At 39.3% G+C, this 11,732-nt stretch overlaps 1 protein-coding gene across 1 annotated transcript in view; it reads left to right on the top strand.

The window, feature by feature from the left end:
• Positions 1 to 9,297: 9,297 nt before the first annotated feature.
• The window catches only part of BMPR1B (bone morphogenetic protein receptor type 1B), a 30,576-nt gene continuing 28,141 nt past the window's right edge, over positions 9,298 to 11,732 (top strand). The window contains exon 1 of the mRNA XM_010172301.2: positions 9,298 to 9,464. Within this exon, the coding sequence (XP_010170603.1) occupies positions 9,322 to 9,464 (143 nt within the window). The 5' untranslated portion in view covers positions 9,298 to 9,321. The remainder of the gene's footprint in view (positions 9,465 to 11,732) is intronic.

Raw genomic sequence — 11,732 nt, 5'->3', positions numbered from 1 at the left:
CTGGCACCTATGAATAATGTTGGCACTGGCTTCCGCAAACGTGGCATGTGCACATGCTAATTATATTTTAATATACAGGTGCAGTCTTTGATGTTGGGGTGAGAATGGCTAGCTGATATTTTTATCTTCCAGGCACTATTTTTGTCTTGACTACTGGCATGGTGCTCTAGGGTTTCTTTTCATTGGAAAAGGGAACAGGAGTGATAATGATTTATTAAACATATATGAGAGAGCCACAGGGTCAAAGCTGTCTATTGCTGTTTCTTTTAAATGCCGTTGTCTGAACGCCTCGATCTAAATATCATATGAAATAATAATAAGTAAAAATCTACAGCTTTCCCATTGCAATCTTTGATCAGTTAGCAAAGCATAGTTTAGTAGTAATGACATCATGTTGCATTGCTTCCTGCCTGTATTAATTTCTTCTCTGTTGCTAGTGCTCAGGAGAGTTTTCAAGATTGCTTGTAGTGACATTGGCATAATCTCCTGATGGTGGCATTTGCTGCTTGGAACTACAAGTGTATGTGGGGTTTGCAACTTAAAACCAGAGAGAACTACTTTTGGATGTTAACAGCAATCTTCCTATCTTTCTTTACATAAAAATTTTCTAAATGAAGAGTGGGGAACAGACTCCGCTATTTGTAGCTTAATATCCAGACTGCTTGTTTCACATCTTGGTACCTGAGTTGCCATTCCCTGTTTTGATCAGATGATACTCACAGCTTGGAGATGGGGTTTTGCAGCTGGCATAGTTTCATGAGTTTTGATTACATTTAGCTAGATATTTTCCCAAGGTGCCATTGACGAAGAAGTGAAAAAGCTCAGGCACATAGAAGTAATGAGAGATAAAAATAACTTATTTCAAAGAAACTGCTTCAGCAAATTAACTGAAATAGTTAATTTTATTTTCTGTGGTAAGGAATATTGTAAGTTTAATGAAGACATGACACTATCCTTTAACGTGCCTTTGTACACTGTATGTATTCAGTAGCTTATTGTCTATTTGAAGTTATCCTGTAAAGTAAATGTAGGCACTGAATATAAATTAGATTGATAAATGAAGCAATGTATAAAGTAATGCCACCATGGAAAACTTAATTTCCTCATGTTTTCTCACAAAGCTAGGCTAATGTGCCTTTTTGAAATAAATATCCCTTTCTAATTATTTTGTGGTACCTTAAATACTAACACTTTGGGGAGATCAGAAGAGGTCTGATTTAGCTGCACCTGCATCTCTTCTGTTTTTTGTTTTTTTTTTTTTTTTTTTTTCCCAGTGATGCTCTGTTACGAGTCAAAAGCCTTCAGGGGATGAAGTCAGAAGAGTCAGTCATTCTCAGATCAGACCTTGGGTCTTTCCTTAGTATTCCTAAAATATTTGCAACTCACTATTCAAGTTTTATTGCCTGTTATCATCATACATGCATCAAACAGTAATGCTTTTACACAAGTATTTGGAAAATATTGAATTGCATAATTTGCATTTTGAATTGCACAAGAACACACAATTCAGAAAACAATAATGGTAGCTCCAATGCATGCTACCTTTAAATTTGCTGTGTAAAATGTGGGTCTTGAAAAGAGATTAGAAATGAAGAAAATATGTTGACATCTTAATGAGAATTATGTGAAATACCTTCTCATTCATCTTTGCAAATATTAAAAACTTACTTACATTTTAAAAACTTTTATCTGTCATGGAACCAAAGGATTGTAGAAGGTAGAATTAAGTGAGACATTCAAAAGTGTTGAGGAAATGCTTTTTTAATGGGGAATTACAGTGGGTAGGGGTAGACTTTACTGAGTCCAAGCCTTCAGGCTAAAACACTTTGCATGTACTTTCCTTTGGAAATTTAAAAGTTGTCTTTCTTTTGTAGTTTTTTCTGTTCTGTTGGTACACTATCTCATGCTATGAAAAGTGTGCCAACCAATTCTCATTTTCTTCCAAATTAAAAATATGTCAAAGATTAACTGTGCATAATAAATGAGAGGAAACCAGGAAAAAGTAACACTCAATCAAACTGTGATGTAATGGTGGACAGCACATTACATTTGCATTTTCTGTGGGTTATGACACCAAAGAGGTCTTTGCATTTTTAAGTTGTGAATAGTATGGTACGAGTATTAATTTGAAGGGTCTTGTCTCAGTGGCTTTGTCACAGCTCATATTAAGCTAATAATCTTAAGTGCGATTAAGATGGTTTAAACAGACTTTTTGGAGAAGGGTCCTAATCCTTTTCAAACCAAATGCAAAAGCAATTTTTGGGGGGGTGGGGTGGGAGGCAGACCAAAAACAAAAAAACAAACCCAAAACTTTACTTTAAAGTAGCACCATATATATGAAGCCGTATTGGCATTCGGTGGCAATTCTATGAATATGGACAGAAAGAGTTTTTAAGAAAGCTACCTTGACAGATTGTTTAAAATGAAATCAGATTGTAAACCTTATTTATTTGTATCATGAATAGAAGCAAAACCACCCCAAATTTTAAAATATGTGTAGGAGCAGTGTGTAGGTTCTACATACTTTGGTGTACCGGAAATCTGGCCTGGATGGGAAATTTAGCAAATCATACATGATAAGCCCAACAATGCTACAGTTTTTTTAGTATGCCAGTTTATTAAAGTGGGTGTATATCCAGGTACAGCTATTTTCAAACACTGTTTGATACCAACCTCACTGTGGGCTCACTAGTGCAGTACAGTTACACAGTAAAAGGGAAGACACATTGTTTTCATTTTTCTGGTGCTTTTATACCAGATTTTGTTTACTGTGGTTTTGGATCAAAAATATGCATGTCTTGGCATCTGATCTTTCCTTGAGTTTTATAGTAGCCTTGAATATCCATCAAAGGGAAACTGTCATGATCCATTTTTCCTTCTGTTGTATGATTGTCACCAATAAAAAGTGTTTTACTTTTGCCTCTTGACTATTTTACACAGTAGATCAGGCTGAGTTAAGCAGTGTAATTTATTTCAGCTTCTTTGACTGCACTGTGTTTTCATTGCTGACTATTTGCCAAAAAAATATCCCATGGAAATTCTTTTATCTGATGACTGTAAAGTACAGTGAGTTAGCAGTTAGTTATTTCCCTTTCTCTTAAAACAATCATGTAGATGGTATAACCCTGGCCTGGTGGGAAGTCATCAGGCTGTAGTTTATGGTGTAGCATAGGAAACTCCTGTTGTATGATAGCTTTGTATTTTAATAAAAGCATGATTTGAGGAATAGCACACTAACTGTATAGGCAAGTACAGGATGAAATAAACTTGGGCTTTAAAACTCTCATCCAACAGTTTTATCAAATTGAGTGATTTTCTTTTGAGGTTTAGATGGTTTGTTTGTGTTTTTTAATTACTGTTCAGACACTTTTGTGTGAATGTACTTAAATTTCCAGCCCAAAGGAACAGCTGAAACAGCCATTCCATGATGTGTAAAGCTTCCTAGGCATGTACCTTCTCTGAAGCAATAAATATCGCTCCCCATCAGTGGGTACTGTTGCTAGCCAAACATTGTTGTTATCAGCCTGGAAACGTGCAAATAGATGGTACTGCTTTAGTTTGAGGCTTCAGATACCCTATGTAGAAAGAGGAGTGAGCACAGCACTCTGATTTTTTTCTTTTTTTCCTCCCCTGAATAGATGTATTTGTTGCCCTTAGCATATGTTTTGGGAAGGAACAAGTCTGACTTTTACTCCTGACAAACCCATGCAAAGTTGTGGAAGATCTGCTTTTTCTTCACTGCATAGACAGCACATTAGTCACACATCTGTGGCACAGAAATCAATCTGTTAAGATAACTATTGCTAATTATTCATCCTCTGGGAACAGAATCATTTAAAATTTGGACTACAGAACATAGAGTAACAGAATACAGAGCTTTTCGCCTCCTACATTACCAGTCTTAGAGCAGTGCCCAAAAGTCATTACCATCTGATGGCTGTGGGCCGGTGTGAAACGAGCTATTGGGCTTTATCCAGATTCTAGTGGAGAAATTCCTGTCCAAGTTGCATAACTATGGCTACAGTTGGCAGGGGCTGGAGTACTTATTGGCAGCCACAGCAGAGATCTTGAGGACTGAATGTACATTAAGAGATGGGCATTATTTAAAATCAAGATATAGTTCATCCTGATAGTTACTGCACTATGGTTGCAGAGTGTGGATCTGTGATTACTTCTCTGTCTTTTAAAAAAAGATAGCAAAACAAACTGAGAAACTATGAAAGGGTTTGCTGCATGAGAAAGTTAGTATTTAGATATGAAAACTGGTTGCTCATAGATTACCATGAAGTCTGGAAGGGATAGGAAGCAAAATGGAAGAATATGTCTAAGTAGGATTATTTGTTGGCACGGAGGTTAATTGGTGTTTAGACATTAGTCATTCTCGTGGTTATCCAGGATAATGCTTTTATTTTGCAGCACTTTATTTTCGTCATTTCCCTTCTCATTGCTCCGGGATCTTCCTGTACTTTCTAGACTTGCCTTTCTGTAAAGGAGCTCAGGTGAAGCAAAGCATGGCGAAAGACACACTAACACATTTGGAAAAAAAAACAACAGTAGCCTGCTGCTTCTGAGCACACAGTCCCCATCTCCCAGGTAGAGATTCGTAACAGAGAGCATCACATCACAATTTTGAGTGGTCCCAGTCTTCTAGAAGACAGTATTTCTCAGGAGCACTACTTCAAAGATACATAAAAGCCCCAGTGGCCACCTGCCTGTCCATTGTGGTGGAAGGTGCTTTGTATATGCTGGTGAATTTTTGTGGAAAAAGAGGGATAATCTGATAAAGTAAATTAAATTTCATGAAGGTATACAATTTGATTAATTCCCTGATGCAGTCAGTAAGTTTCTCATCAGACTAAAATAACCTTATTTCTGATACCTCTGTTTTTCTGCAGTTGTCCCAGGCTGTGCTCAGTTCATCAGGGATGGGAAGCTGGCCATAGCAGACTGCAACAGAATAGGCTACAGCAGAGAAGCAGCCAAATTTAAATAGCCTGAAATCCTTGCTTTCAGGGTACTTGGACATAGCTCCTTAGGAGAGCTTTCAAAACCCAAAGGGCTTCTAATTCCTAGACAGAGTCAGGGCTGCATGACCAACACATGCTTGTAACAGCACAGCAGCAAATGGAAGACGAGTAGCCTGTTCACCGTCCCAAACTGCATTTCACACCTGCAGTCAGGAGGAACGTGTTGCCAACCTGGAAATCTCTTGTGGGTTTCTTTCCACATGTTACGTTTTGGGGGAGGGACTGCTGAAAATCTTTTTACTCTGAAGTCAAGCAGATGTAGAAGTCAAAAGACCTTGTTGAAACTTAACTCTGAGAGGGAGAATTCTTACATGTTCCAAAGTTATCTGCTGGGTGAGCCATTTAAATTTCAGAGGCAAAAGATCTGGCCATCTTTTTAGCTAGCATCTAGGAATTTAAGGTTGCTAGCTAAAGGAACAACAGGAATGGAGTGAGATGTGCTTTTCTTTTTAGAAGGTAGGAAATTGTCTGATTGAAAGTATATTGTTACCTCTTTGAATTTTATTTGATGTATTTGACACTAAACTGCAATAATTTTACACTAGTTTTGACCCTGGGCATTAGCTGAAAGCAAAATTCTAGGCTACATCCCTACTTCAGACTCTTGGAAAGTGTACATTTGAATGTCAGCCCATTTGTCCTAAGTTTTCTAAAAACCAAACTAAATCTCTAAATAGCCACCTGTGATGTTTTGATGGTACTTCAGATTTCTGATTCTAATTCAGCAGCTCCCACCTGTCTTTAACCAAGACTACAACCAGGTCTAGGGATGTAAGATGCTGTTGTTTATGGCAAGTTCTGCAGAAGCTGTTAATGATCACATCCCTGATGCATGGTGGGCACAGATTGCATTGGAGTGTGACTGCCTTAAACATTTTTTTGAAAAAAGGAATGACCTACAGTTGTATGTATTATGAGGAAAGTATTTAGTTGTCTGAAGTTAACATCTTCACGCACTTTGAGATGTGTAATTAAACATTTTAATTTTTTTTTTGTGCTAGATTTTAAAAATGCTTTTGTTTTTGCACTCCTTGCTGACAGAACATCCCAGCTGAAACTGTAGATAGCTTATAGAAAGAGCCATAGAAATGATAATAGAATTGTTTAGGTTGGAAAAGACCTGCAAGATCATAGAGTCCAACTGTAAACCTAACACTGCCAAGTCTACCTCTAAACCATGTCTAAGCATCACATCTCTATGTCTTTTAAATACCTCCAGGGATGGTGACTCCACCACTTCCCCAGCACCAAGGTCAGACTGATAGGCCTGTAGTTCCCCAGATCCTTCTTCCAGCCCTTCTTGTAGATGGACATCACGTATGCTAACCTCCACTCCACCGGGACCTCCCTGGTTAGCCAGGACTGCTGATGATGGAAAGTGGCTTGGTGAGCATCTCTGCCGGCTCCCTTGGTTCCCTTGGGTGGATCCCATCCAGCCCCATAGACGTGGGTGTCAAAGTGGTGTAGCAGGTCACTAACCACTTCTGTTTGGATTATGGGGGCTTCATTCTGCTCCCTGTCCCTGTCTTCCAGCTCAGGGGGCTGGGTACCCCAAGAACAACTGGTCTTACTATTAAAGACTGAAGCAAAAGTGGCATTAAGTCCCTTTTTGTCATCCTTTGTCACTATGTTTCTCCCTGCATCCAATAAAGGCTGGAGATTCTCCTTAGCCCTCCTTTTGTTGCTAATGTCTTTATAGAAACATTTTTAATTGTCTTTTATGGCAGTAGCCAGATTAAGTTCTAGTTGGGCTTCTAATTTTCTCCCTGTATAACCTAATGACATCCTTGTAGTCCTCCTGAGTTGCCTGCCTTTTCTTCCAAAGGTCATAAACTCTCCTTTTTTACCTGAGTTCCAGCCAAAGCTCTCTGTTCAGCTAGGCCAGTCTTCTTCCCTGCCAGCCCATCATTCAGCACATGGGGATGGTCTGCTTTAAGATTTCTGTCTTGAAGAATGTCCAGCCCTCCTGGATTCCTTGGCCCTTTAGGACTTCCTCCCAGAGGACTCTGTCAACCAGTCTTCTGCCCTCCGAATACACAGAGCAAACTATTTCACTCAGTTACCTCATGAGCTAGAAGTTCACTTTGTTGCCTCATGAGCTTGAAGTCTGAAAGTCCTTGACAGGAATATTAATAGTTGAATATTCCCTATTCAATGATAACAAAGTAATACAGACAAAAATTGCTGATTGAAAGAGAATTAATCTCTAATCCTGTGACCCAGGGAGCAAACGTCTGTTGATACTAATTTGTTGTATGCAGGCTGCGTTTTAAAATATCATAATTATATTACGAGAAACAAACAGCAGTGCTTTTTTTTTTTTTTTTCTTAATTTAAGCACCTACTGCATCTTTAAGTACAGCTATGAGTACATAGATACAGAATGTGTCTTGAGTGAACTCATCCATTTAGTTCTAATTTTGACAGAAGTTAGGAAAACCAGTGTGGGACTTGGCATCCAGTTGTGTCATTAATCTGATTAGTATCTTGATGCTGGGCACAAGGGTTCCAAGCCCATAGTTCGTATATGTTTTGTAACTAGTTTTCTGGTTTGATTTAAGAAGAGGTGAGGTAATCAAAAATCCAGTCAGTTTCAGTGGAACACAAAGGTACCGAGCAAAGATTGAGCCATGAGTTTTGTATTTCATAGATGTTATAGTCTGATATTGTGAATGATTGTCTATCATGCGTATCACCTTAATATTATTAATATGCCTCTTATGCAAGGTGTGGAAAATCTGTAATGTTCAGAAAGCTAACACTTCTCTAAATGAAGAAGATTAACTGAAATTCTTATCTGCAAATCCCACTTTTCCCAGAGCTAAAAAGTTTCGTCTTTTTCCTAGTTTGCTAGGGACAAGCTTGCACATCTCTTGTTGCACTGAAGAAAGCTAAAGCCTGTCTGCCAGTGCCTGTCCATTTTGCAAGGCTTTCCCACCAGAGCTGGCAGAGGCAGGGGGTGTGCAGCTGGGAGGCATGACATGCACACTTGTGCTCAGGGTCTGTGCACCCAGGAGCACAGACTGGACTTTGTTAGTCCTGCTAAGGGCATGGGCTGGTTGAACAACCCTACTTTTCCACTACTTCAGGACCTTTTATCCGTCTCTCACCTGGGTTGTTGCTTGCCATCCAAGTCCTGAAGTGTAGCTGCTTGTTCCTATCACCTCTGCCTGTTTGCCCACCCCATCTCTCTGTAGGGAGCTGAAAAGGGTACAGTTTTCTGTCACTCCACAGTATATCAGTCCTGGTGATGGAGATCTGGGGAAGATTTTAATAAGAGTCAAAGCAGAAGTTCAGGGGCCAATTGAAACAGTAATAATGCCAATTGTTTCTAAAGACTTAACAGTAAATCAAGAATTTCAAGCCTCCTCTTCAACTAGTCTGTTGGAGACAGCTGTTCCTAAATGACCTTTTAATAAGATTTCTTACAGGGAAGCAAAAGGAAAGTGAGAAACTGCCAGTTGAAGCTTTTCATGCTGATCTCATTTTTGGTTTTGAGGCTTAAAATACTCACAAGCAGTGAAAGCTGATATTTATGAGTAGATCTTGGTGAAGGGGGTGAAGCAAGTCTCTTAAACAGCCTCTAGCCCATCACCAACATCTCTAGCTGTACTCCACCAGCGCCATGGAGATTCAGTACTCTGATATTTTTAGAAGTAATCACCTCCATATATTTCAGCATTGTTCATTCTAAAACAACATTCTTGCCTTTTACTTTGTTTATAGATTTTTTTTAATAGAAATGAACTATTTTTCCTTGTTTTCCAAGTAGTGCTTATGCAATTCAGTCACAGAAAGTACTGTTGAACTTGAAAGAACATCACTTTCTGTTAAAACTTTGTTAAATTTTATGCCCATGTTCTGCTCTGCATTGAGTACCATAAATCTCGCTCATTTTTTATAGCGTTCAGTGGATGTAGAGGTATGCCAAGTAGAGAGACAAAGAAAGCTCAAGGGTGTAACCACGGATTTGACCTGCATAAAGCAATGGGAAAGAAGCTGTACTGTGCAGTCTGAGAAGCACAAACTCTTTTTTTGCAATGCTGGCAGCAGCAGAACTTGAACAGAACCTGTGATCTAAAGCTGCTGAGGCTCCATAAGCCTCAAACACCATGGTGACCTTTTCAGAGGCTTCTACAGAAAACTGCTCTGTGGTGAACACTCAGTTAATACAACTTTCTCAAATTTTGATGAGTAGAAGGCATTCATTCCAAGTCTTGCAATTCCACCTAGAACTGTTGTTTTGTTTTGTTTTTTCCCTTCCCTTGTATTTACAGCCAATTTTCTAGACAACATGCCCTTGCGAAGTTCTGGCAAGTTGAGCATGGAGACCAGAAAAGAAGATGGTGAGAGCACAGCACCTGCACCTCCGCAGAAGAAGCTGTCCTGTCAGTGCCACCACCACTGTCCTGAGGACTCCGTCAACAGCACTTGCAGGTTTGTAGAATGTATATTTGGTGGTAAAACATGGGAAAACCTGTTTGTGGTAGCTCAGCAGTCCCAAGTTGGATATTACAGTTTTTGTTTAAGCAGTAATATGTAAATGAGTTGTTTGTACACTGTTCCTAAAAATCAGAGTTAATTTTTACTTAAATGTCAGCTACATATATTTTTTTTTCTAAGATGTTCACATATTGAAAGTTTTAGATGCATTAATTTATTGCATATAAAATATTCTGAAGGCTGGAGTTTGTTTTTAAAGGTGCATGCAGTTAATGAGGGGAGACTTAATGGAGAGATACTGAAATGTCTGTAAATGCTTGTAAATTTATAATTACTCTCTATGGAACACCATTTATAGGAACCCTGCTCTTGGCGTGTGTCTTTGTGATAGCTGTGCTATCTTTTGGAAGTCCTCAAGACTTTTTTTTTTCCTTGCTTCCATGCTAAAAGGAAAGTGATCTTTTTCTTGAGATGAAGCATTTGTTATTTTCTGGTACTGGCTATAGACTTCTGTTTGGTTTTGTGTAACAAACCTCTCATTTGGATTGGATTGTACTTCCTCAGAGGTCAGAAGTTAGATCCTTCTGCCTCCCTGGAGAAGAGGCATGTCCACCTGTGCACAGTCCCCTTGAAGACTCAGCCTTGTCCTGTGTTGCACTGACACTGCCTGAAGCAGCAGAGGAAACTGTAAGGGTACCTGTAGTGGGACCAAGCTGCTGTTCCCCTACCCAAAAGTAGCTCTTGCTGCACACCTACTATTGCTTTTGAATGAGGGTATTATCATATCACAGAATAGTAGCTTGGAAGGGACCTCAAGGATCATCTGGTCCAACCTTTCCTGGCAAAAGCACCATCTAGACAAGATGGCCCTGCACCCTGTCCAACTGAATCTTAAAAGTGTCAGTGGTTAAAGACCTCTGTCCTGGCTTGAGAGTGCATGTACAGTTTATTGTAGCTGCAGCAAAGCAGGGGTGAGCCCTTCATGTTCCACATGGAGAATTTAAACTTTTGTGCTCACTTAGAGCAGGTAGTTACTGGAGATACTCACCACCAGCTATAGCCTGGTGGAGTTGTGGGAATATGAGAAACATCAAAGTAGGGCTCTGGTGTGAGCTCAGCTGGACGTGCTGGTTAGGTATGCAAAGTTGTTTGAGGTGAGACAGCCTAGCCTTGTGTCAGCTCTTCAAGGCAAGTGGATTAAAAAGAAAGATGGGGAAAGCCTAGGGTTGCTGAAGATACTTACTGCTTTCTTGGATTTTTATGAGTGTTGTTTTGTAGCCTGACTTAATTCTGCTCAGCCTGCAGTTTCACACTGAAGCATATCAACGTTTTGATGACAGTTGTAAATACAATTTCCCACTCTCTATCCTCTTCCTTCAAGCCTTTGCTCTAGTCAGGAGTTAGACCTAACTGCTTTCACATAGCAGTCAGTTTAGAAAGCTGTAAAAACCCACTCTGATATCAATTTGCAGATCCCCTGCAGCACAAATAGGCTGTTTCCTGTTCCTGCCCAGCAAGAGCTGCTGCTTTCACACATGCTGTCTCACACACACAGTAACAGGGAAGTTGCAGATGACTTTTAAATCCAAGAATTAAGAAGCACAAAAGGGATCCATGTTCAGGAGCCCATTGAACAAGGTTTATACCCCAGCTGGGTAGGCCTGCTGTTGCACATTGCTTCATAGGCATCATTGACATTAAGTATTTTTCACATTACCAGGAATGATGAGTAAATATCCCATTAAAATGGATTTGTGTGCTTTCCCTCACTGAGATACTTCAAATAAACTCTCTTCAGAGTCCCACTCAGTGTCAAGTACCAAACTTGGTTTTAGATGTTAACACCCAAAAACAGACAGTCATTAAACACAAAATTATACCCTCTTTTGTCCTTATAATCTCTGCACACTTCAGGCTTGACTGTCACTCATACTTGAGTGACAATTATTTTTTTTTTTTCCAATTTACACATCAAAATAGTAATTGAAACTGGAATTTACCCATCAAATATTAATCACTTTTCTGCCCAGGAAAATGGAAAAAGTTGAAAGACTTGCATTTTATCCAGAGCTACTCCTTTCCCACGTGCTGTCTGTTCCCTGAGCACTATCTGCCTTGCCACTTGCCCTAGCATAAGTGAAAAATCGTTGAACAGTTTGAAGTAATATAAAACAAAAAAATTAAATTAATTTAAATTAAATACCCTGCCTTCATGACTTGTCAGCAATAATCCTGTTCAGGATGGTGATCATTGCTATGCAG

This window comes from Antrostomus carolinensis, unplaced genomic scaffold, assembly GCF_000700745.2.
Source record: "Antrostomus carolinensis isolate BGI_N321 unplaced genomic scaffold, ASM70074v2 scaffold14487, whole genome shotgun sequence".
NCBI lineage: Eukaryota > Metazoa > Chordata > Aves > Caprimulgiformes > Caprimulgidae > Antrostomus > Antrostomus carolinensis.
The sequence above is the reverse complement of the archived record's forward strand: the minus strand, read 5'-3'. Positions and strand labels throughout refer to the sequence as shown.